This window comes from Callithrix jacchus, chromosome 17 (assembly GCF_049354715.1).
Source record: "Callithrix jacchus isolate 240 chromosome 17, calJac240_pri, whole genome shotgun sequence".
In the NCBI taxonomy this organism is placed as follows: Eukaryota; Metazoa; Chordata; class Mammalia; order Primates; family Cebidae; genus Callithrix; species Callithrix jacchus.
This window is the reverse complement of record NC_133518.1, coordinates 76,268,564-76,291,259: the sequence shown is the minus strand read 5'-3', so window position 1 is coordinate 76,291,259 and position 22,696 is coordinate 76,268,564. Positions and strand designations below refer to the sequence as shown.

At 44.3% G+C, this 22,696-nt stretch overlaps 1 protein-coding gene and 1 non-coding gene across 7 annotated transcripts in view; both read right to left on the bottom strand.

Moving 5' to 3' along the window:
* Positions 1 to 3,675: 3,675 nt before the first annotated feature.
* Positions 3,676 to 22,696, bottom strand: part of XYLB (xylulokinase) — a 75,536-nt gene continuing 56,515 nt past the window's right edge. For 3 of the 6 annotated variants that reach the window (XR_004736092.3, XR_013528758.1, XR_013528757.1), the window contains 7 exons: positions 14,239 to 14,404; positions 10,662 to 10,762; positions 8,821 to 9,017; positions 7,590 to 7,807; positions 6,175 to 6,517; positions 5,284 to 5,331; positions 3,676 to 5,081 (listed from right to left, as the gene is read on the bottom strand). Coding sequence is in view for 1 of the 6 variants with exons in the window: in XM_078354657.1 (XP_078210783.1) it covers positions 14,252 to 14,404 (153 nt within the window). In the remaining 5 variants the exon portion in view is untranslated. Of the gene's footprint in view, positions 5,082 to 5,283; positions 5,332 to 6,174; positions 6,518 to 7,589; positions 7,808 to 8,820; positions 9,018 to 9,482; positions 9,606 to 9,823; positions 9,845 to 10,636; positions 10,763 to 14,238; positions 14,405 to 22,696 lie in introns of those variants that run through there. The other 3 variants (XR_013528756.1, XR_004736096.3, XM_078354657.1) reach the window with 3 other exon arrangements.
* Positions 14,487 to 14,565, bottom strand: LOC118149057 (small nucleolar RNA SNORD45). Its single transcript, XR_004736223.1, has one exon. It is a non-coding gene; the product is annotated as a small nucleolar RNA SNORD45 (small nucleolar RNA).

The window sequence follows — 22,696 nt, the reverse complement described above, 5'->3', positions numbered from 1 at the left end:
GAAGAAAACGTAGGCAATACCATTCAGGACATAGGCATGGGCAAAGACTTCATGATGAATACACCAAAAACAATTGCAACAAAAGCCAAAATTGACAAATGGAATCTAATTAAAGAGCTCTGCGCAGCAAAAGAAACTATCATCAGAGTGAACAGGCAAGCTACAGAATGGGAGAAAAAATTTGCAATCTACTCATCTGACAAAGGTCTAATAGCCAGAATTAATAAGGAACTTAAAGTTACAAGAAAAAAACAAACAACCCTATCAAAAAGTGAGCAAAAGATAAGAACAGACACTTCTCAAAAGAGACATTTATGCAGCCAACAAACATATGGAAAAAAAAGCTCATTATCACTGATCATTAGAGTAATACAATCAAAACCATAATGAGATATCATCTCACACCAGTCAGAATGGCAATTATTAAAAAGTCAAGAAACGACAGATGCTAACAAGGCTGTGGAGAAATAGAAATGCGTTTACACTTTTGGTGGGAATGCAAATTAGTTCAATTATTGTGGAAGACAGTATGGTAATTCCTCAAGGATCTAGAATGAGAAATACCATTTGACTCAGCAATCCCATTACTGGATATACACCTAAAGGATTATAAACCATCCTACTATAAAGACACATGCACACCTATGTTTATTGCAACACTATTTACAATAGAAAAGTCATGGAATCAACTCAAATGCCCATCAATGATACTGGATAAAGAAAATGTGGCACATATACACCATGGAATACTACACAGCCATAAAAGGAATGAGATCATGTCCTTTACAGGGACACGGATGAAACTGGAAGCCATCATCCTCAGCAAACTAACACAGGAACAGAAAACCAAATACCACATGTTCTCACTCATAAGTGGGAGTTGAACAATGAGAACACATGGACACAGGGAGGGGAACATCACACATCAAGGCCTGTTGAGGGGTGGTGGGGGAGGGGAGGGAACATAGAGGGCCGATCAATAAGTGCAGCAGAGCACCACAGCACACCTGTACCTGTGTGACAAACCTGCACGTTCTGCACGTGTATCCTGGAACTTAAAGTAAAACACTTTTTTGTTTTTTGAGACAGAGTCTTGCTCTGTCGCCAGGCTGGAGCACAGTGGTGCAATCTCGGCTCACTCCAAGCTCCACCTCCCGGGTTCAAGCAATTCTTCCACCTCAGCCTCCCAAGTAGCTGGGATTACAGGTGCGTGCCAAATGCCCGGCTAATTTTTGTATTTTTAGTAGAGACGGGGTTTCACCATGTTGGCCAGGATGGTCTCAATCTCTTGACCTCATGATCCACCCTCCTCGGCCTCCCAAAGTGCTGGGATTACAGGCGTGAGCCACTGTGCCTGGCCATAAAATATATTTTTAAAAATTGAAAAATTTTTTAAGTTTTCAGCTGAGCTACTGGTAGCCAAGCATTTACAACTGTCCCTCACCATTCCCCAACTCTGACCGTCTTGATGCCCTCAACCCACTCTTGTGCGAAGGGGCTGGGTGACAGAAGAGTCACCTAGGACAAGAGAAGAGGAAAGTTCCACACATTGGATGACTGTGTTTAAAACTAGATCTAAGAGCCAGACTCAAAAGAATCTAAGTGCCAGGATGTCATGCCTCAGCCTGCACAAATTACAGAAACAAAAAATATAGAGGTTGGCTGGGAGGGAGACCAGTGGAGCTTTATGAACTTCAGGATGGAGTCCTCTCAGGTTGCATCCAGAGCAGAGCAGGTGGAGATGCTCCTATAAGGCTGGTGGCAGTCAGACAGGTCATGTTCAAAGGAGTCAAATAACCTTCGTCCAGTGAGTCCTCAGAGACATCGAGCTCTTCCACCTCCAGCAGCAGCCTGCTGAGTCTGGGGGGTGGAGAAGACTGAAGATAAACAGTAGAGAGAAACAAAACCACAGAGCCCAGCTGGCTCTAAAGGGAGGGCTCCAGGAAAGGACAGAGAAAGGAAAGGGCGGGCCCCTCAGGGAGACAGAACCATCCTTCCCCGTATGGGGCAGAAGAGAGGGAGCAGCAGATGCTCAATGCACTGGGCAGACAGTGGGCTGAGGATGAAGGAGATGGAACAATGCCTGTATGAAATGGCCATGACACACAGTGCACACGGAGAGATATCATGGTGCGTTCAGCACTGTTGCATAAATTGTGTTGAAAGCACCATGCAGTGGCCATATAAACACGGGCTCTTGAGTCATCCCAGAATCTTAGAGATACGATACCCTCAACAACTCTTTTTCTTTCTTTTTTTTTTTTTTTTGAGACGGAGTTTCGCTCTTGCTACCCAGGCTGGAGTGCAATGGCGCGATCTCGGCTCACCGCAACCTCCGCCTCCTGGGTTCAAGCAATTCTCCTGCCTCAGCCTCCCGAGTAGCTGGGATTACAGGCACGCACCACCATGCCCAGCTAATTTTTTGTATTTTTAGTAGAGACGGGGTTTCACCTTGTTGACCAGGATGGTCCCGACCTCTTGACCTCGTGATCCACCCGCCTCGGCCTCCCAAAGTGCTGGGATTACAGGCGTGAGCCACCGCGCCCGGCAACAACTCTTTTTCTCAAGGGTGTAGCATGATACTAATTTTTCATTAACTTTCATGCTATCATTTGCTTGCACACGTGGTAATGCCAAGACACAGGCATCACATACGCATCTCCAATTCACATTAAGCAGTAAGAATCGAAAAGGAGACTGCAGAAAATATCTGTGATAGATCATCAGTTCAGCTGAGTCAACTGGAGACAGATTAGTACAATTGAGATGAACCAATAAGAGGGGATAATACAAACACAGCTATACAATGAAAACAGGCAATGCTAATAATACAAATCTTTCATGACTGTCTGAGCAGATGGAGCAAACATTTAGCACATTCTGCTTTCCCTGCATCTGGCGCCTCCAGATATCCACACTGAATTTACTGTCCACAATTCCTCAGAGTTACCAGGGGCATGATGCTCTTTCACCTCCTCTTGGTCATTTTTAAGTTCCATATAAATAATTTCAGACAAGGAGAGACATATTAAGCAGATCCTACTACACCCATGCACAATCCACCATTCAATCCTAACATAAAGACATCAGTCTCCTCCGTGTGAGAACAGGACGCTGGGAGAACTATTTTGGGAGGCCTGAGGTCCTGTCATGATAGAAATGCCTTGGATTTCCCTGAGCTGAGGGGTAAAATCTCCCTCTTCTCATAGATCATTATCTCAATATGATCTTTCCTGAGACTTTGCAAAAAGTTAAGCAATATTTTTCATGCCAATTCAAAGCCAATACCTCAGATGTTTTCTAGAAAGGAAACTGCAATATGTAGCCTTCTCTCATCAAATACCCAGGTGGTTCGCAGTTTACAGCATTTTAGACACTGAAATGGGAAGGATGGAGGGAATCTACAGACCCTCTAATTAAAATGAATCTCTGTGCTACACAGTAACATTGGCTATTTGTGGCATCTTGGAGTGACAGTGCTCCGTCTCGCTTCCAGAAACATACCAGCAAGGCAATGACCTGCTTAGCTAAAACAAGCCAACATTGAAGACATAGAGAATGGAAACCTTGGTACCATCCTCCACAGAAAGGGAGACAAAGATGCCGCTGGCCCTGGGTAGTCATAGAGCATCAGGGGACATGGTCAGGGAAAGAAATTTACAAGGAACACAATAATAGCTGGCAAGACAAATTTTATTCGAATTAAGACATCTCACACAGACACCTCTTGGAAATACGCTGCACAGGTTGGTGTGAATTTGTCCCATCTGTCTTGGATCCAGTATCCTGACAGTGGGCCCAGGATGACACAGGCATGGCCTGAGGCAAGGAACAGAGCAAAGCTCACTGACCCAACCCATGTCGGTGTTTCAAATTCCACTCTAGAATCTGATTCAAAACAACACGTGTCTATGATTCCTGGGTACATTGATGACATCTCTTAGCCCACTCTGAGGCTCAGAGTACAAGGATTATGAGGTCTACCTGAGACATTGTTGGGATGTTTACCACATTCACTGTGGAGCACTTCTCCCTCATCAGGAGCCAAGCGGACTTGTTCCTCAAATGACTACAAGGTGCTTCTTTAAGACAGATGGGAGCTAGACAGGTCAGCAGGATTTGAAGGAGTCAAACAACATCCATCCCATGACTTTCAGGGGACTTACTGCTCTGCCACCTGTGGCACCTCCCTGCTGAGACTGGTGGGGTAGGTTAGACTGAAGGTCTAAGGTTGATCCAAGGGGGTCAGGGACCACAGACTCCTAGATGGATTTGACGGAAGGCATAAGGCAGCAGTTGCAGAAAACAAAGGGGCTGACCAAATAAAAGGTACAAATTCAAGTCATCCCAGCACTTTGGGAGGCCGAGGCGGGTGGATCATGAGATCAGGACATTGAGACCATCCTGGCTAACAGGGTGAAACCTGTCTCTACTAGAAATACAAAAAATTAGCCAGGCATGGTGCTGCGCACCTGTAGTCCCAACTAGTCAGGAGGCTAAGGCAGGAAAATCACTTGAACCCAGGAGGTGGAGGTTACAGTGAGCCGAGATTGCACCACTGCACTCCAGCCTGGGCAACAGAGCGAGACTCCATCTCAAAAAAACAAAAGGTACACATTATTCTCTTCTTGGTGGGATGACAGAGTGTGGCTGCCATCAGATGTTGGGAGAGACAGAAAGATTGAGAGAGACAGAGATAGCTTGTGTTCGGTGAATTGCCCAGATTAGAAACTCACAGGAAAAGAGAAACAAAACTCTCGTATCTTGACATAATGTGGAGTTGGGTTTTTTTTTCTTAAGTTTCTTCTCTTGTGATCAAATAGTTGGCAACATGCCAACACCAAACAGGTATCTCAGCCTGGATTTAACCACGTGGAAGAAGACAGGTGATATAAGGAAATCCATGAGTTTGGTGAGTTCTCGAGTCAACTGATCATAGGTTACTATGCTTGAGAGAGATTAAGCAACTGAAACCAGACTGAGGCAGAAGGATCCCTGGAGCCAGGGAGGTCACGGCATGGCTCATGCAGTGAGCCATGATGAGATACCACTGTACTCCATCTGCATGACTGAGTGAGACCCTGTCCCAAAAAAGAAAAGAAAGAAAGAAATTGAAATCTGTATGAGTACTACAGTAAAAGAGAAAACAGTGTTCAAAAGAATAATTTGTAGATGACTGAATGGATAAAATACTCCTATTCATAATTTCCTATTTTTCACTGGATCTTTAGCCTCCAGAAGTCACTATTGAACTAAAACTAACACTCCACAAATCAGAGTTACCTGGGAGACACTGGCGGCTTCCCTTGCTCTTCATTATCATTTGATTTTCTGCAAATAAATTCAGAAGAGCAGGTCACATTAAGCAAATCATACTCCACACATGACCAAATCAGTGCCCAATCACAGCACAAGGACATAAACATTCTCAGCATAAGAATATGGTATTCTCACAGGAAGAGTCTAGGATGCCCTAGGTTAAGTCTTGGGAGAAGCAGATGGGCCGACTTTCCAGATCTATGGGGCCGAATCTTCCTCTTCTGGTTCATCATAATTCCATATCCTCTCACCTGAGTCTGTTAAACAAAAGTTTTCCCCCAAGATCTTAGACATTGGGCTAATTTCTAAGGTGTTGCTGTGATATTGACTTGTCTCATCAGATGTCATGGTTGTTGAACATTTAGAGGAATTTACACACGAGACTGAACTAATGCAAATATTCTAAAAACCCTCGCATAAAAAGGATTCTGCGGTATTACACAGAAATACTGCCCAAGAGTGGGGTGGAGAACTCAGAGCCCTGCCTGAAGTGCTCATGTCCTGGTTTTGAGGTGCTAACCTAACACGAGCCAACTTAAAGGAGATAGAGACCGGGGCTGACAGCAGTGAAACCAGGATAATGACATCTCCAAATCTATAGGCAAGGCTGCCAATGGCTTTGGTCAGGCATAGATACTCCAAGGACATTGTTCAGATACATAAATTACATCCCCGCAGGGCACAATAGGCATCGGATCCAAAACCAGAGGTCTGACAGCTGCCTTCTGTATACCTCCTGTACATAGGTGGGTATGAGTTTATCACACCTGCCTGGGGTCCAATAACCTGATACAGGGGCCAGGGAAACTAAGGCAGGGCATGAGTTGAGGATGAGAGGGAAACTCCCTGACTCACCTGATATCTGTGTTTAATATTTAATCCTACTTCCTGATTCAAACCAATATGTATCTATAGGGCCTGTCTTCAGAGTTGACCTTTCTCAGCCCAGGCAAAAGTACAAAGGACAAAGCATATAGAGGCTACATGGCAGAATGCTTAGTGCTTCTTCCTCCTCTTCGTAATGTGAGGATTCACTGCCTACATCCAGAGCAGAGTTGACTTCCTCTTCATCAGATGTGATTTTGGCTCTCCTCTGAGGCTGGTCGGAGTCAGAAGGATCATGGCAAATTGAACAAGTGGTAGAATATTCCTCCAGCCAGTTCTGAGGGACTTCCTTTCTTCAGCCTCCTGTATCTCCCTGATGAGCCAGACAGATAAAGACGACAGAGGTGACAGAAAATTAAACCAAGATGGATTGGACCCCAGGGAGTTTTAGAGGATTTTGACAGGAGGCATAAGAGAGTGGTCCCAAAAAAGCAAGGGACAGCTCCCTTTCAGAGGGAACAGGCAATCCTCCTCTCTCTGCAACAGAGTGTGGCTGCCATGGGGTCCAGAGAAGAAGAGAGCAGCTGGTGCTCATTGCACTGGACAAATAGGATCTGTGGAGTGAGGAGACTCAGCTAGAGCAGCTGGAGCTCACCGCACTGGGCAGGTAGGATCTGTTGGGGAGGAGACTCAGCTAGAGCAGCTGCAGCTCACCCCACTGGGCAGTAGGATCTGTAGGGGAGGAGACTCAGCTAGAGCAGCTGGAGCTCACCGCACTGGGCAGGTAGGATCTGTGGGGGAGGAGACTCAGCTAGAGCAGCTGGAGCTCACCCCACTGGGCAGTAGGATCTGTGGGGGAGGAGACTCAGCTAGCCCTTTATGGTACAGATGTGACACACAGAACACACAGGGAACCCTGACAGCTGCTACACCATGTGGCTAAATTGGGTTGAATTTAACATACTGTGACCAAGGGAATACAGGCTGAGCCACTGTAGGCTCCAAAGATGGTTTGCCTTCAAGGTCTTCTAATACTGTGAAATGAAAAGTGAGTACTTTTGGTCTAGGTCCTTTTCTTGGTGTGTAACTTTGCTAGTTACTTCCTAAATCCTCTCCTTGTTAACTCTTTGCTATTTATCTTACTTAACAAGAACCTAAATGACAACTGTGTAGGAAGGAGATAAACATCTTCTTCTAGTTTTCATTGCAGAAGAGAATAGTCCTAGTCAGTGTGTGCAGGAAACCCCTAAGGCTAGTAAGTTCGCCTTAAGGTCATGCTTACACATACCACAGAGAAAACAGACAACCATGTTAACAGGGCTATTTCATTGTTGAATGAGTGCATCAGATCACTGCAATCTACAGTTTTGCTCATCCTTGTATCTGGAATCCATGACTACCATCACCTCCCTTGTGTTCTTTCTGAGATCGTTTCCATATTTTACCTTCCCATTACTGGCTCCTGATTATTCGTTGTTCCCTGGGAGCAAGTGGTTCTTCAACTTTTTCAGCCTCCTCATCTTTAGCATCCTCATCCTCAACTTCATTTTCTGCAAACAAAGGCAGTAGCGTCCATTCGGATACTTCCCACTTCACCCACTGCAAACACAGTGAGCTGTATGAGCACAGAGACATGTAGCATCCTCATCCTCAACTTCATTTTCTGCAAACAAAGGCAGTAGCATCCATTCAGATACTTCCCACTTCACCCACTGCAAACACAGTGAGCTGAGTGAGCACAGGGACGTGAACACCGATGTACAAGTGAGTGCTGCACTGAAAGCTCTCGTGCTTTGTCTTTACGTCCCATGTTTTCTGCCCTGCCGTGGTTTCCTGATCCATCAGGCAATGGGTTTCTGATCTGGAGAGTGACCATCATGACACGGCCAAAAATTAAAACAACCTTTTCCCCTCCATCACTGGAGGCTTGTCCAGCTTCTCTCTGGACTTCGGCAGCTGTCTCCACCATTTGGACATAGATCTGATTCCCAGGAACAGTCTCTTTGTCCCCTCACAGCTCTCACTAAAACCAATTTCTTTCCTTAGGAGAGGACAAACAACCCCGGTCCCTACCTCCAAGTGGTTATCCTGGGAAATTCTCTCCACAGAGCATTCCAGTCTTAACAACTTTCCCAAAACCACATGCTACCACATCAACCACCTTATCTAACATCGCACAGTGAGGGGCTTTGTCTTATTCTGAAATGCACTCATGCATGTTCCCACATTTGAATGCTAGATCTACCAGGCATTAGATACTTTGTCCCCTTTTCCAGTTAGACAGACATCCAGGAAGGATAAATGGCTGGCCTACAGTTACTGAGATATTGCTGAGGAGAGAACCTGGGAACTTCCATCCTTAGTCCAGGGCTCTCTTCACTCTAACAAGCTGCCTCCTGTCACATCCTCCTTCCTGTCCTTTAAAACTGGATGGATGCTGCCTCTTGCTCCAAAGACCAGTTCTATCAAGGAGAAAAGATGCTTTAGCAATACCATCACCTCCAACCCTGGCTTTCTCATCTCTCTTCCTACACAGGAAGTCCTGGTCATGTCATGGCACTAAGGTTTAGTGGAAAGAAAGACCACCAACATAGTTGTCATTTGTGCAGGTGTGGAGGTCTGGAGTCTTCTCACAAGCCTGGGACGTTGCATCATCAGGGCCTGTGACCACCTTACCTGGCTGAGCTTGCGGACAAGACACTCTGCCAGCCTGTACCCCTCAGCCAGCTGTTCTTGGAGGTCCTGCCCCTCTTGGTTGTCAGGGTCATCATCAGTGAGTAGGGCCTTCAGATGCTGAGTGAGTAAGAGGGAGGCATCTCTTCCGTCCTATAACCTGGTCCTTACCTGAAGAGTGAACGAGGGCTTTGTATCACCTAAGGTAGGATAGTAGAGAAAATATGAGTGCAGAGGAATGAGTGATCAGTACTAAGAATTGCAACAGATTTCTGTGAGAATATCCTCAAGGAGCCCTCCAAGCAGAATTTTAGCACCTGTTTGGTGAAATGCCCCTGAAAAGGAAAAAAAGTTTTAATTAAAGGCTTTCTCTGTATTAAAGTGCTTCTATAAGGTTCTTCAAAATTCCATTCCTCATTTTCCTCTGTAAAGAAATCCAGATGCCTTACCAAATTTGTTTCAGAAAGATGTCCCTTTAGTTTCTCACTTTGGCCATGGACATTTCCATGTAAAAATACATGGCCAGGCATGTGTAATCCCAGCACTTTCAGAGGCTGAGGTGGGTGGATCACGAGGTCAAGAAATGGAGATCATCCTGGCCAACATGGTGAAACCCCGTCTCTATTAAAAATATAAAAAATTTAGCCAGGCATGGTGGCACGCACCTGTAGTCCCAGCTACTCGGGAGGCTGAGGCAGGGGAATCACTTAAGAACCTGGGAGGCGGAGGTTGCAGTGAGCTGAGATTGCGCCGCTGCACCACTCCAGCTTGGCAACACAGCAAGATTCCTATTCAAAAAATAAAAAATAAAATACACACAGTATATTATGCAGTGACTGGACACAAAGCCACACACAGAAATGTGGCCAGGTACAGTTGAGGCAATTCAGAGAAATAAAAGAATAAAAGAATGACAGGGTCAAGAAGATAACACTCTTTGAATGAAAGAATGAGAAGCCAGTAAGTCAGGAGGTGATTCTAGGAATAAAGAAAATGTGGTACTTACTTACAATGGAGTACTATGCAGCTGTAAAAAAAGAATGGTATGTTTTCATTCGCTGCAGCATAGATGGCACTGGAGGTCATTATGTGAAGTACAATTAGCCAGGCACAGAAAGACAAACATCACGTGTTCTCACTTATTGGTGGGATCTCAAAATCAAAACAATTGAACTCATGGTGATAGTAGAAGGATAGTTACCAGAGATGGAGAAGGGCAGTGGGTTGAGAGTACGGGGATAGTTAATGGGGGCAAAAAAAGTAGAATGAGTAAGACCTAGTATTTGACAGCACAACACTGTAACTATTGCTAATAATTTCATTGTACATTTAAAAATAATGAAAAGTATAATTGGATTCTTTGCAACATAAACAACAAATGTTTGAGGAGATAGACACCCCATTTTACATGATGTCACCATTGCCCATTGCACGCCTGTACCAAAATATCTCATGCACCCCACAAATATATATGCCTACTGTGTACACACAAACATTAAAAGGAAACATTCAAAAAGAGAAATTGTGGTGGTGATTACACATTTTGAGTGTACTAAATGCTGCTGAGTGCTCACTTCCCTTTGGTTAAGTTTGTTATGCACGTTTTGCCTTGTAATGACTTGTTTTGAATAACAAGTATAGCCCATAATTTACTAGTATTGTTGTTCTCTAAATGTTGTATAAATGTTTGTGTGACATGTGCCTGCTATGTAAATTCCTGCCCTTCTCCTGGCCCAGGTAAGCCAGGAGAATTCAATTCAGCTAGATCTCCAGCTGAATTGCCCCCCTTCAGAGACTCACACACCTTCCCACCTCCCTGCCCTGCCACACAGAGCCTCACGCACCGGAGCTCCTCAGCTGGTGTCGACTTTTCTGCCAGCTTCTCCGCCTTGAACTGCGTCTTCTCCCCCAGCACAGGTTCTGTGATGTCTGTGCTTCTCACACTCTGAGAAAAGACAGACACACCTGTCTCGGTGGGAGGCTGGACATGCTGCTGTGGCCACTGCCTACAGGGGAGGAGGCAGGGCCCACCCAAAGGACACAAGGATCCCAGTACCAGGCTCTCGGCGGCACGTGATGCTGTCACTTATGGGTACCAGAGTTTCTGCCAGGAGCAGCCTCCTCTTTGGGCTCCTATAAAGCAGGTGCTCTGTGCTACCATCGCTTCTCCCAGTGCAGCCGGCACAGAGCTCTGCCTAGTGGGCCTCCACAACTTTACCAGCCTCCCAAATACAAGGCAGCTGATACTCCCCAATTTACGGACGAGGAAAGAGAAACTCAAAGGCACCTAAAGTAACTAGAAAACATGACGCAACCGGAATGAGGCAGAGTCAGAATTCACATCCACTATGGTGCGACCCTGAATCATGGGCCACTTTACCAAGACTTGCGGCCTCTCCTGTGAAACACTGGGCTGAAACATAAAGCAGTGATTAACTGTACCATCGAGAAGGCCTCTAATACAGGACTCATGGTTCTCTTGTACTGGGAATTCTAAGCACAAATATCACCAAGATTTAAAAAAATCAGGCTGGGTGCGATGGCTCACGCCTGTAATCCCAGCACTTAGGATGGCTGAGGTGGGCAGATCATGAGTCAGGAGTTTGAGACTAGCCGAACCAACATGGTGAAACCCCATCTCTCCTAAAAATAACAAGAATTAGCTGGGAATGGTGGTGCGCGCCTGTAATCCCAGCTACTCAGGAGCCTGAGGCAGGAGAATCACTTGAAACTGGGAGGTGGAGGTTGCAGGGAGCTGAGGCCACGCCACTGCACTCCAGCCTGGGCAACAAGAGTGAAACTCCATCTCAGGAAAAAAAAAAATCATATCTGGATTAGGTTAAGCAAAATATGAGGCCTAAGACCATAAGGCCCTGAAGGAAACATGCCCAAATGCTAGTAAAATTTCTGTTAATTAGAAATCGTAGAATGGAGAACTAACAAATAGGTTTTGCTCTGTGCCAAGAACTGTTCTAGGGGATTTAAAAGAACAAGGTCCTGTACTTTAAGGCAGCAATTTGCAAAGGTAGGAATTATAGTACCCTATTAACAGATGAGGAGACTGAGGCAAAGAGAAGACAAACAACTTGGATTGGAGCCCAGGAGACGAGCCTGGGGTCCCTGCTCTCCACACTGCGCTTGACCTCAGCAAAGTCTTGGCCACTCTCTCTCTCCACGAAGCAGGACTTCCCTCTTAGCAGGGCCGCCCCTGCTCCTGATGCCATCACTTACAGATGCCACAGGTTCTACTCAGAGCAGACTCCTTGTTGAGCTCCTGGAAAGCAGAGACTGTGAACTATCACCATCTGTCCCCCAGTGTCGCCAGTACAGGGCTTTGCCTATTGGGCCTCAACAGACGCTTAAATTCTGCAGGATTTTATATGGTACAGAAAGGATCCCGGTAAAAATGGTTCAGCTGTTACGGAGAAAAACAGGAAGTTTGTGCCCGCATCAGGCATCAATAACTGGGGTTTTAACTCTAACCCACCCTACACCTCACCGCAAATGTGGATAAACCGCTACACAGTCTGTTCCAGTTTTTCAATCCTCAGCAAAACGAGATTAAAATATCTACTTCTACCTTCCTGGGAGTATGGGAAGGATGAAGTGTATTTTGATGAAGAGAAGAAAGGAATCGGGTCTAAAGAGTGTTTACCTTCCCAGAGAGAAGACAGTGATCATTCACCACTTTGGTGAGAGTGAACCTAGAGAACTTACTGTATTTCTTTAGCTGGTTGGCCAGACAGTAGGCAGCAGCTTCAGAGACAAGAAATCTCGGGCCGGGTGCAGTGGCTCACACCTGTAATCCCAGCACTTTGGGAGGCGGAGGCGGGTAGATCACGAGGTCAAGAGATCAAGACCATCCTGGTCAACATGGTGAAATCCTGTCTCTACTAAAAATACAAAAAATTAGCTGGGCATGGTGGCGCGCGCCTGTAATCTCGGCTACTCAGGAGGCTGAGGCAGGAGAATTGCCTGAATCCAGGAGGCGGAGGTTGCAGTGAGCCGAGATTGCGCCATTGCACTCCAGCCTGGGTAACAAGAGCGAAACTCCGTCTCAAAAAAAAAAAAAAAAAAACCGATCTGAAGGCTTTTCTACAATTGGAAGATGTCAAACTTTTAGCTGCCATGAGGTTCTGTTCTGGGTCTTCTGCAGTTTCTTCTGTATCCTCTAAAAGGTGTAGGACCAATAGCAGAATATAATACTACGTGAGTGAATAATTCATCTTCAGAATGTTTTCTGTCTCAGCACTCTTCTGTGCCATCCCATTGTTACACTGACTCCCACTACTGGGGTAGCATGTGGCTTTTCATTATGCCTAAGACCCGTTTGACATCCCTCCCTCTGAAGCTCTTCCCCTCTGCGTGGGTTGGCTTGTTTTAATGTCTCTAAACACTCCATTTCCTGCTAGTCAGTTACGGACGTCCTGCTAGTACCACAGAGCTGTTTCCAAGTGATCGAATGATTTCCGTGTAGCTCCTGAAAACATGAACTGACCACCTATCTTGGGCAGTCTTGTAAACCCAAGGCTGTTTTATTGTTTTCATTTCACTCCCCCATCTATTAAACAGAACAGGGCCCACGTGCTGTTTTTACGGAATAGTGCTTGCTAGATGTTTTTATAGGTTGGCCTGACCCCGTTGACCTGTGGTTGTCTTCCACTAAAAGAACATGGTGAGACCAAGGTCATGGTCAGGGTGGCTGGTGGTCTGCAGGGTCCATGGGCAGTAGAAGGTGAGGTTGAGGTAAGAGGTACAAGCAGGGGAGAGTGATCTCCTGAACCACCCCCTCACTTTCCCAGCCTCAGTCCCCACCCAGGTTTTGTGAGCCTGAGACTTGGAAGACGGCCCTCCTCGGGGGCCTGCAGCCCGGGCCAGCAGGTGAGGAACAAGCATCCGTCTCATACCCTTTTCCTGGTAGCGCTTGCCCCCAGCCCTTGGCAGTGGCAGTCCACACACCACCCTTACCACAGCTGCAAGAACCCTCACCCAGCTGGCAACCAAGTCTCAGTGGCAACCCGTGCCTAGTTCATGTCCCAGTCTCCATTCCAGTGGTATTTCCTTCCTGGCACCAGCAGCCTCACTTTTTAGCCCTGGCTGTAGGAGCATTCTCAGCTCACTCTGCAGGCCCAACAATGACAGCCCAAATTTCCAAAATGCTTCTGTCCTGGTGCACTGGGCCCCAGGATAGCATGCAGTCTCCCAAAGGCTGGGTTTGAAAGTGGCAGCTTGCTGTAGCTGCTTAGTTTTCAGAAAGGGTATGGAACACAGCTCAAGCTTCCTCCCCGGGGCAGCTCTGTCCCATGGTCTCACACTAGCTGCCTATGTTAGCCTCAGGGGTTGGCAGGGTTCAGGGTTCTCCTGTGGCTGGGACAGCAAGATTCCACAGAGGAGATGTGAGCTGCTCTGTCTCTCACTCACCTATGCTGGGAAGTCACTCCTGGCTCACAGCTGATCCTGACCAGTGGCGTACGTCTCTCCCTTCTCCTTCACTGACAGTGTTTCCTGTCCCTTCTCTGTTGAATTCCAGTATTCTCTCTTGGGTTATGTATTTGAAGTGTGACTGTTTCCTCACCATCTTGTTCTTCTACATGGGGGAGGCAGGAAAAAAATGCTTCTAGTCAGTCATCTTGAAGCCTTTAGTCAAGGATTTTTCAATTTATTTTTTCTAGGTATCACAGTAATTTTAGAGCTGCAGTAGTAATAATAAACTTAAGATTCAGAATATATGCCAGGTCATCATCAACCCTGTAGCTGGGGATTTTAAAAAGCCATTGGCCGGGTGTGGTGGCTCATGCCTATAATCCCAGCACTTTGGGAGGCAGAGGCAAGGAGATCATGAGGTCAGGAGTTTGAAACCAGCCTGACCAACATGGTGAAATCCTCTCTCTACTAAAAATACAAAAATTAGCAGGGTGTGGTGGCACATGCCTATAATCCCAGCTACTTGGGAGGCTGAGGCAGGACAATCGTTTGAACCCAGGAGGTGGAGGTTGCAGTGAGCCGAAATCACACTATTGCACTCCAGCCTGGGCAATAGAGCAAGATTTTGTCTCAAAAAAAGAAAAGAAAAGAAAAGCTATGAAAAGCAGAGAAAATTAAACCTAAAGTAAATAATAAAGAATGAAAATCAATAAAAAAGTATAATCAATAAAATTGATAAACCTCCTGGTAGACTGATTTAGAAAAAAGAGAAAAGTTGCAAGTGACCAGTTTCAGAAATGAAAGAGAATTCTTTCACCACAAGTACTACAGACATGCAAGGATAATAAAGGAATATTGAAACAATTTTATGATAATAAATTTGACAAGTTAAAAAGGAAGATTCTGGCCAGGTGCAGTGGCTCACACCTATAATCCCAGCACTTTGTGGGAGGATTGCAGGAGTTTAAGACCTGCCTGAGCGACACGGCAAAACCCCATCTGTACAAAAAAAAAAAGATTATTTGAAAGAGACATATTATTAACATTGACACAAAAAGAAGTACTAAATCTGAAGGGCCCTATATTTTTAGGTAAATTGAATTTTAACTTAAAATTTCCACAAAGGAAACATCTAACTAAGATGGTTTCACTGGTGAACTTGATCAAATATTTCAGGAGCATATAATACCAAAACCATAACATGCATGTAAAACATTTGCCAAAATTCAAGACAAACCTGCACATTCCTTTAAAATATTCCTCCCCACCTCCAGCGAGAAATGAAAGGGAAATTTCTTAGCCTGATGGAGGGCATATTCACACACACAGTCTTAGTGATAAAAAGCTGACTCTAAGATCAGGAACAAGGCAAGGATTATTGCTCTCCCCACTTCTAGTCAACAGTATACTAGACATTCTAGCCATTGCAGTAGGGCAAGAAAATGAAATAAGATGCTTACAGGTTAAAAAGGAGGAAAAACTGTCTGTTTTTATAGCTGATATGACATGATGGATAGATACCCTATATATCCTGCTAGTACAAAATACTACCATACCTAGTAAGTGCATTTAATAAAGTTGCAAGACACAAAATTCAAACCAAAATTTATTTTTATGGCTGGGTGTGGTGGCTCATGTCTGTAATCCCAGCACTTTGGGAGGCCGAGGCAGGCAGATCACAAGCTCAGGAGATCCAGACCATCCTGGCCAACACAGTGAAACCCCACCTCTACTAAAAATATAAAAATTGCCAGGCATGGTGGCAGATGCCAGTAGTCCCAGCTACTTGGGAGGCTGAGGCAGGAGAATCACTTGAACCCGGGAGGTGGAGATTGCAGCAAGCTAAGATGGTGCCATTGTACTCCAGCCTAGTGACAGAGCAAGACTCTGTCTCAAAAAAGACTCATTTTTATATGTTAGCAACGAAAAATTCCATATACTGTAGACTATTCCTATATGCCAGTAAAAACAATTGAAAATATGAAGAACTTTTCCAACAGCATCAAAACAATTAAATGTGTACAAATGGCCAATAAGTACATGAAAAGTGCTTAACATCACTAGTCATTAGGAAAACACAAATCAAAACCACAATGAAATTTCACTCACATCATAAAAAAGAAAGGGAAAGAAAAGAAGAGAAGAGAAAATAAAAATAGCAAGTGTTGACAAGGATGTAGAGAAACCCGATCCCTTGTGCATTACTGCCAGGAATGTAAAATAGTGCAGCTACTGTGGAAAACAGCGTGGTGCATCCTGAAAACAGACTTGCCATAGGATTCAGCAATTTTACTTCTAGGTATATACCCCAAAAATGGAAAGGATGGACTCAAACAGATATTTGTACATCAGTGTTCATAGCAGCATTAATTACAATCGCCAAAAGAAAACTCAAATGTCCATTGTTGGAGGCATGGATACAAAGATGTGGTATATAAGCACAGCGGGACGTTATTCAGCCTTGCTACAATGTGAATGAACCTTTAAATTAAAAGCATTAAAACATTAACTACTAACATATTACACTAAGCAGAATAAGGCAGACACAAGAGGACACATGTATGATAGCACTTATATGAAAAACCTAGAATAGGTAAATTCATAGAGACAGAAATGATAGTGGTTTTCAGGGGCTGGGGAGAGGAGAGAACAGGAGTTATTGTTTAGTGAGTAGAGTTTCAGCCTAGGATGATAAAAACGTTTTGGAAATGTGTGGTGGTGATGGTAGCATCATACTGTGAATATACCTAATGCTACTGAATTTGATCTTTGTATGTTAGCAACAAATAACTCGGCATACCATGGAATATTCCTATATGCTAGTAAAAACAATTGAAAGAATGAAACGTTTTTCCACTTAAAAATGGTTAAAATGGCCGGGCGTGGTGGCTCACGCCTGTAATCCCAGCACTTTGGGAGTCCGAGCGGGTGGATCACGAGGTCAAGAGATCGAGACCATCCTGGTCAACAAGGTGAAACCCCGTCTCTACTTAAAAATACAAAAAATTAGCTGGGCACGGTGGCGCGTGCCTGTAATCCCAGCTACTCGGGAGGCTGAGGCGGAATTGCCTGAACCCAGGAGGCACAGGTTGCGGTGAGCCGAGATCACGCCATTGCAGTCCAGCCTGGGTAACAACAGTAAAACTCCATCTCAAAAAAAAAAAAAAAAAGGTTAAAATGATAAATGTCCTACATTTTATCACGAAACTATTTTTTTGGACAGAGTCTCACTCTGTCACCAGGCTCCAGGCTGGAGTGCAGTGGCGCGATCTCGGCTCACTGCAACTTCCGCCTCCTGAGTAGCTGGAACTACAGGCGCACACCAGAACGCCCAGCTAATTTTTTGTATTTTTTAGTAGAGACGGGGTTTCACCATGTTGGCCTGGATGGTCTCCATCTATTGACCTCGTGATCCGCCCGCCTCGGACTCCCAAAGTGCTGGGATTACAGGCGTGAGCCACTGTGCCCGGCCCACAAAACTTTTTTTTTTTTTTTTTTTAATCAAACAATTTAACAAAATACGTGTAAGACATGCACTAAAAACTACAAAACTTTGCTAAGGGGAATAAAACGAACTAAGTAGAGCACTGTCCTGTGTTTATGGAGTTACCCTCATTGGTACATAGAGATCTTCCTCATTCTTTTTTGTCATGTAGAGGCATCATAATCTATTACATCTGTCCTGTATTAATGGATATTTGCTTTTCCCCAAGTACTTTGCTATTACCAAGAACTTCACAATAACTTACTTCATACATACGTTGTCTTACGTGTTGGAACTGTCTCTCGTGCAGATCCCTATTGGAATGGGTAAGTCATGCTCATATTTAGTTTTGTTAGATGTTGCCTCGTTTCCCTCCCTAGCAGTTTCACAAAATTGCACTCCTACCAGAAATATACATGAATGCCTATTGCTCCACAGCCATGGTAACGCAGACTTTTATCAAACTTTTTTTTGTCAGTAAGCATTTTAAAATATGCTTAACGTGTATTTGCATTTTTTCTGATACATATACTTTTTTTTTGAGACGAAGTGTCACTCTGTCACCCAAGCTAGATTGCAGTGGTGCCATCTCAGCTCACTGCAAGCTGCGCCTCTCCCAAGTAGCTGGTATTACAGGTGTCTGCTACCACGCCCGCCTGATACACATACTTTTTATATACTTTTTTTTTTTTTTTACAGAGAGGGTCTCATGTGTTGCACAGACTGGAGTACAGTGGAGTGATCGCAGCTCACTGCCGCCTTAAACTTGTGGGCTTAAGCAGTCCTCCTGCCTTGGCCTCCTAAGTGGCTGGGACTACAGGTGTGCCCTACCACACCCAGCTAATATTTTCCATTTCTTGTAGAGATGGGTTTTGCTATGTTGCCCAAGCTAGTCTTGAACTCCTGGGCTCAAGCAATCGTCTCACTGAGGCTGGGACTGCAGGTGCCAGCCACTGCACCCTGCTCATCCCCACTTTTTTTGTTTTTGACAATTTTTCTTTTGAGTTTCTGGTTTTTTTCTTTTTACCTTTTTGAGAGTCTTTTATAAGTTAGAAAGATTAGTCTTTTGTCTTTGAGGTAAATTGCAACTTTTTCTCCCAGTTTGCCATTTGTTTTTTGATTTCTCTTAAACCTTTTTCTTTTTACCATGACAAAAATAGAATTTGACTTTTATGTAGTCAAATAAATGAATCTTTATATTTTTGGCTTCTGGATTTTGAGCCATGAGAGGCTTTCCCCACTCCCAGACTATAAATGAATTCTTCCATGTTTTCTCCTAGGACTCGTATGGTCTGACTCTTTCACATTTAGCCCTCTGATCCTTTTGGAATTTACTGTGTATGGGACATGACTCGTCTGTATTTTTCCAGATTGCTATCCAGTTTTCCTAATATTATATATTAAAATGTCCATATTTTTCCTGTTTCAAAACAGTATTTCTCAAATACTACATGTCCACATATAGTTTTTTATGTTGGGATTTACTATTCTATTGATTTGTCTATTCTTGAACCAATACCAAATTTTTTTATATACAGGGTCTTGCTCTGTCATCCAGGCTAGAGTGCAGTGGCACCAACATAGCTCTCTGTAGCCTCAACCTCCTGGGCTCAAGTGATCCTCCACCCTCAGCATCCCACATACCTGAGACCAGAGGCATGTGCCACCACACTCAGCTAATTTTTAATTTTTTGTAGAGCCGGGGTCTCACCATGTTGCTCAGGCTAGTCTCAAACTCCTGGGATCCAACTATCTGCCTGTCTTAGCCTTCCAAAGTGCTGAGATTACAGGTATGAGCCACTGCACCCAATGTTGAAAATTATTTTCAAGGCTCAGCTTGTATCACATTTCCAGACAGCTCATTGGCCAAAGAGTCACACGTCAACCAAGAGTCAGAATGGGAGGGTATGGCAAAGATATGCATCAAAGTGTGTGGACAGGGTTAGGTTTGAAACATTTGGGGTCATTTTTTGAGACTACCTCAGTTTAACCTCATGGCCAAAATTATTCACATCATTTTCACATGTGAAGTATCCACACTCCCATCCCAGAGTCCTTGAAGAATCTCAAAACATAACATCAGGCTCAAAATTCAAGATCTCATGACCCATTGCTACTCATGATCCAAAGACATATGAACTAAAAGTCAAATTATCTGTACCCCATATACCTAACATAAGTGGGTGAAACAAGGACAAGGTAACTACAAAAGCACTATCATTTGCAAAGTATAAGAATGGGAAAAACATAGCAGTCACTTGCCCGTAGCAATCCCCAAATCCCACTAGTAACAAATGCCCCCGCTCTGTAGATGGGGAATGTTCTGTTACTAGACTCCAGTTCTGTTCCCTTGGTGTATCAAGTGTCTATTGCTGCAGAACAATATCACTACGATTATAGTGACTTAAAACACCACCCTTTTTATTATTTGAGTTTCTGTGGGTCAATAATCCAGGCACAGCTTAGCTGGGTTCTCTACTTCAGACTCTTACAGGATTGCAGTCAAAGTGTTGGCCAGGACTGGGGTCTCATCTAAGACTCGACTGAGCAGATATTCACTTCCAAGCTCACATCGTTGCTGGCAAGCTTCAGTCCCTTGTGCATATTGGACCAGGGGCCCCAGTTATTTGATGGATATTGGCCAGAAGCTGCCCTCTGTTCCTTGCAATGTGGGTCCTTCCATAGGGCAGCCTACTTCATCAAAGCCAGCAAGGGGAGAGCCATTAGCGTCTACTAGGAATATGGAAGTTATAATCCCATGTCATGGAATTACAGAAATCATGTCCAATCACCTGTCATATCCCATTTATTAGAAAAAAGTCACAGGTCCCACTCACTCAAGAGAAGGGATTGCATAAGGGTGCGAATACCAGGAGGCAGGGATCACTAGAGGCAACACTAGAGTTTGTCTGCCACGCTGGGAGTGGCATGCCCATCTATTGCTCTCTTTGACTTTTGGCTTCACCCTCTACAGCATCTTTCCCTTTCCACTGGCTTCCTTGACCACTTCTGAAGAGGGCACTAGAAACTGCCTTTTGAGCAACTATACCTGCTTGTTGCCCATACAAAGTTGGGGGTCTAGAGTCTTTGAACATTTAGTCCCTTTTAATCCAGGTTAATGCCATTAGTATGGCTTCCTAAGGTGTACTGTGGGTTTTACGTGTCTAACTGGAGTCTGCTCTAGGTACCAAAAGCCTCACTCACAATTATTTTTGAGATTGCTCCCCATGGGTTTAATCACTGACATGCCAGGTGTGCCAGGCTGCGTGAGACAACAATCTTAGGATTCCTAGAAGAAACATAAGTTCCTAGGGACTACAGGCTCCTGCTGTCATGCCTGGCTAATTTGTCTATTTTTTGTTGTTGTTGTTGTTGTAAAGATGGGATTTCACCATGCTGCCCAAGCTGGTCTCGAACTCCTGAGCTTAAGCGATCCACCTACCTCAGCCTCCCAAAATGCAGGGATTACAGGTGTGAGCCATCGCTTGGCCTACAGTTATCAAGGTAGAAGGTTCAACATACATTCATTAGGTCTACTTTACAGATACTGTTATTTAGATCACTTATATCCTTATATATCTTTTTTGTCTCCTTAACTTCAGTCTTGGATGAGAGTGTGGTGTGTTAAAGTTTTCTGTTATTTCTAGGTTTCTATTCATTTTTCCTCGCATAATTTGTTATGCAAATATTACGTGCTTTGACAAGGCAGAGGTAACACAACGGAAACAATGACAAAGGAGGGAAAGAGAAAAGTACAAAGAACTCTTAGTTGTACAGGAAGTAGGTGGGAGCCAAAGAACACCATTTAAAGTTGACAAACCAGATAACTGCAGCTGTAACACTCATGATAGTATAACTTCACTGCGTATTGTGGCTTTTGGCATTTTAATGTATCCGTCATTGTCTTGCCTATTTTTTCCTGAATTCTACCTTGCCAGATATGGATACCGTAATCTTTGCCCTTTGTGGTCCTACTTGCCTGGTCTATTTTTGTCCATCTCTCTTTTTATTTTTAGCCTCTCTGAATCACTTATTTTAAATGTGTCTCTTATAAATAACAGATAGTAGGACGCTGGTTTGTAAGCCAATCTGAAGTTCCTTTTCTTTTAATACGTAAGTCCTTTCACATGCACTGATTTAACTGACATGCTTGGACTTAATATATTTACTGTATCATGGTACATTTACTGCATGTATTTCTCTGTGATCTACTGCCTTTATTATTGTTTCTTTGAGCACTGATGGAGATGTACATTTTTATTCTAGTGATTATACCATGTGTTCCGTACTATTTTTAACAGTATAGCACACCTTGAACACTCTAACCCTTTTTCCTTATTTACACTTCATATATTTGGTTTGTCAACTTTAATATTCTTTGACTTCCGCCTATCGCCTAAGCAACAAGTAGCTCCCTGTACTTTCCTCTTCTTCTCTCCCTTCTTTTTTGTTCCGCTACTTCTGCCTTGTCAAAGCATATACCATCTGATACTATTTGATATGATTAGGCTTTGTGTTCCCACCAAAATCTCACCTTGAATTGTAATCCCCAGGTGTTGAGGGTGAGACCTGGTGGGAGGTGACGGGATCATGGGGGTGGTTTCCGCCATGCTGTTTTCATGATTGTGAGTTCTCACAAGATCTGATGGTTTTATAAGTTTTCCCTGCTCGCTCTCTTGTGTGTGCATGCTCTCTCTTTCTTGCTACCGTGTGAAGGTCTTTGCTTCCCCTTCTCCTTCTACCATGATTATGTTTCCTGAGGCCTCCCCAGCCATGTGGAACTGAGTCAAACCTCTTTTCTTTATACATTACCCAGTGTCAGGTACTTTTTTTTTTTTTTTTTGACACAGTCGCCCAGGCTGAAGTGAATTGGCATGATTTTGGCTCACTGCAACCTCTGCTCCAGGGGCTCAAGCAATTCTAGTGCCTCAGCCTTCCGAGTAGCTGGGATTACAGGCACATACCACCATA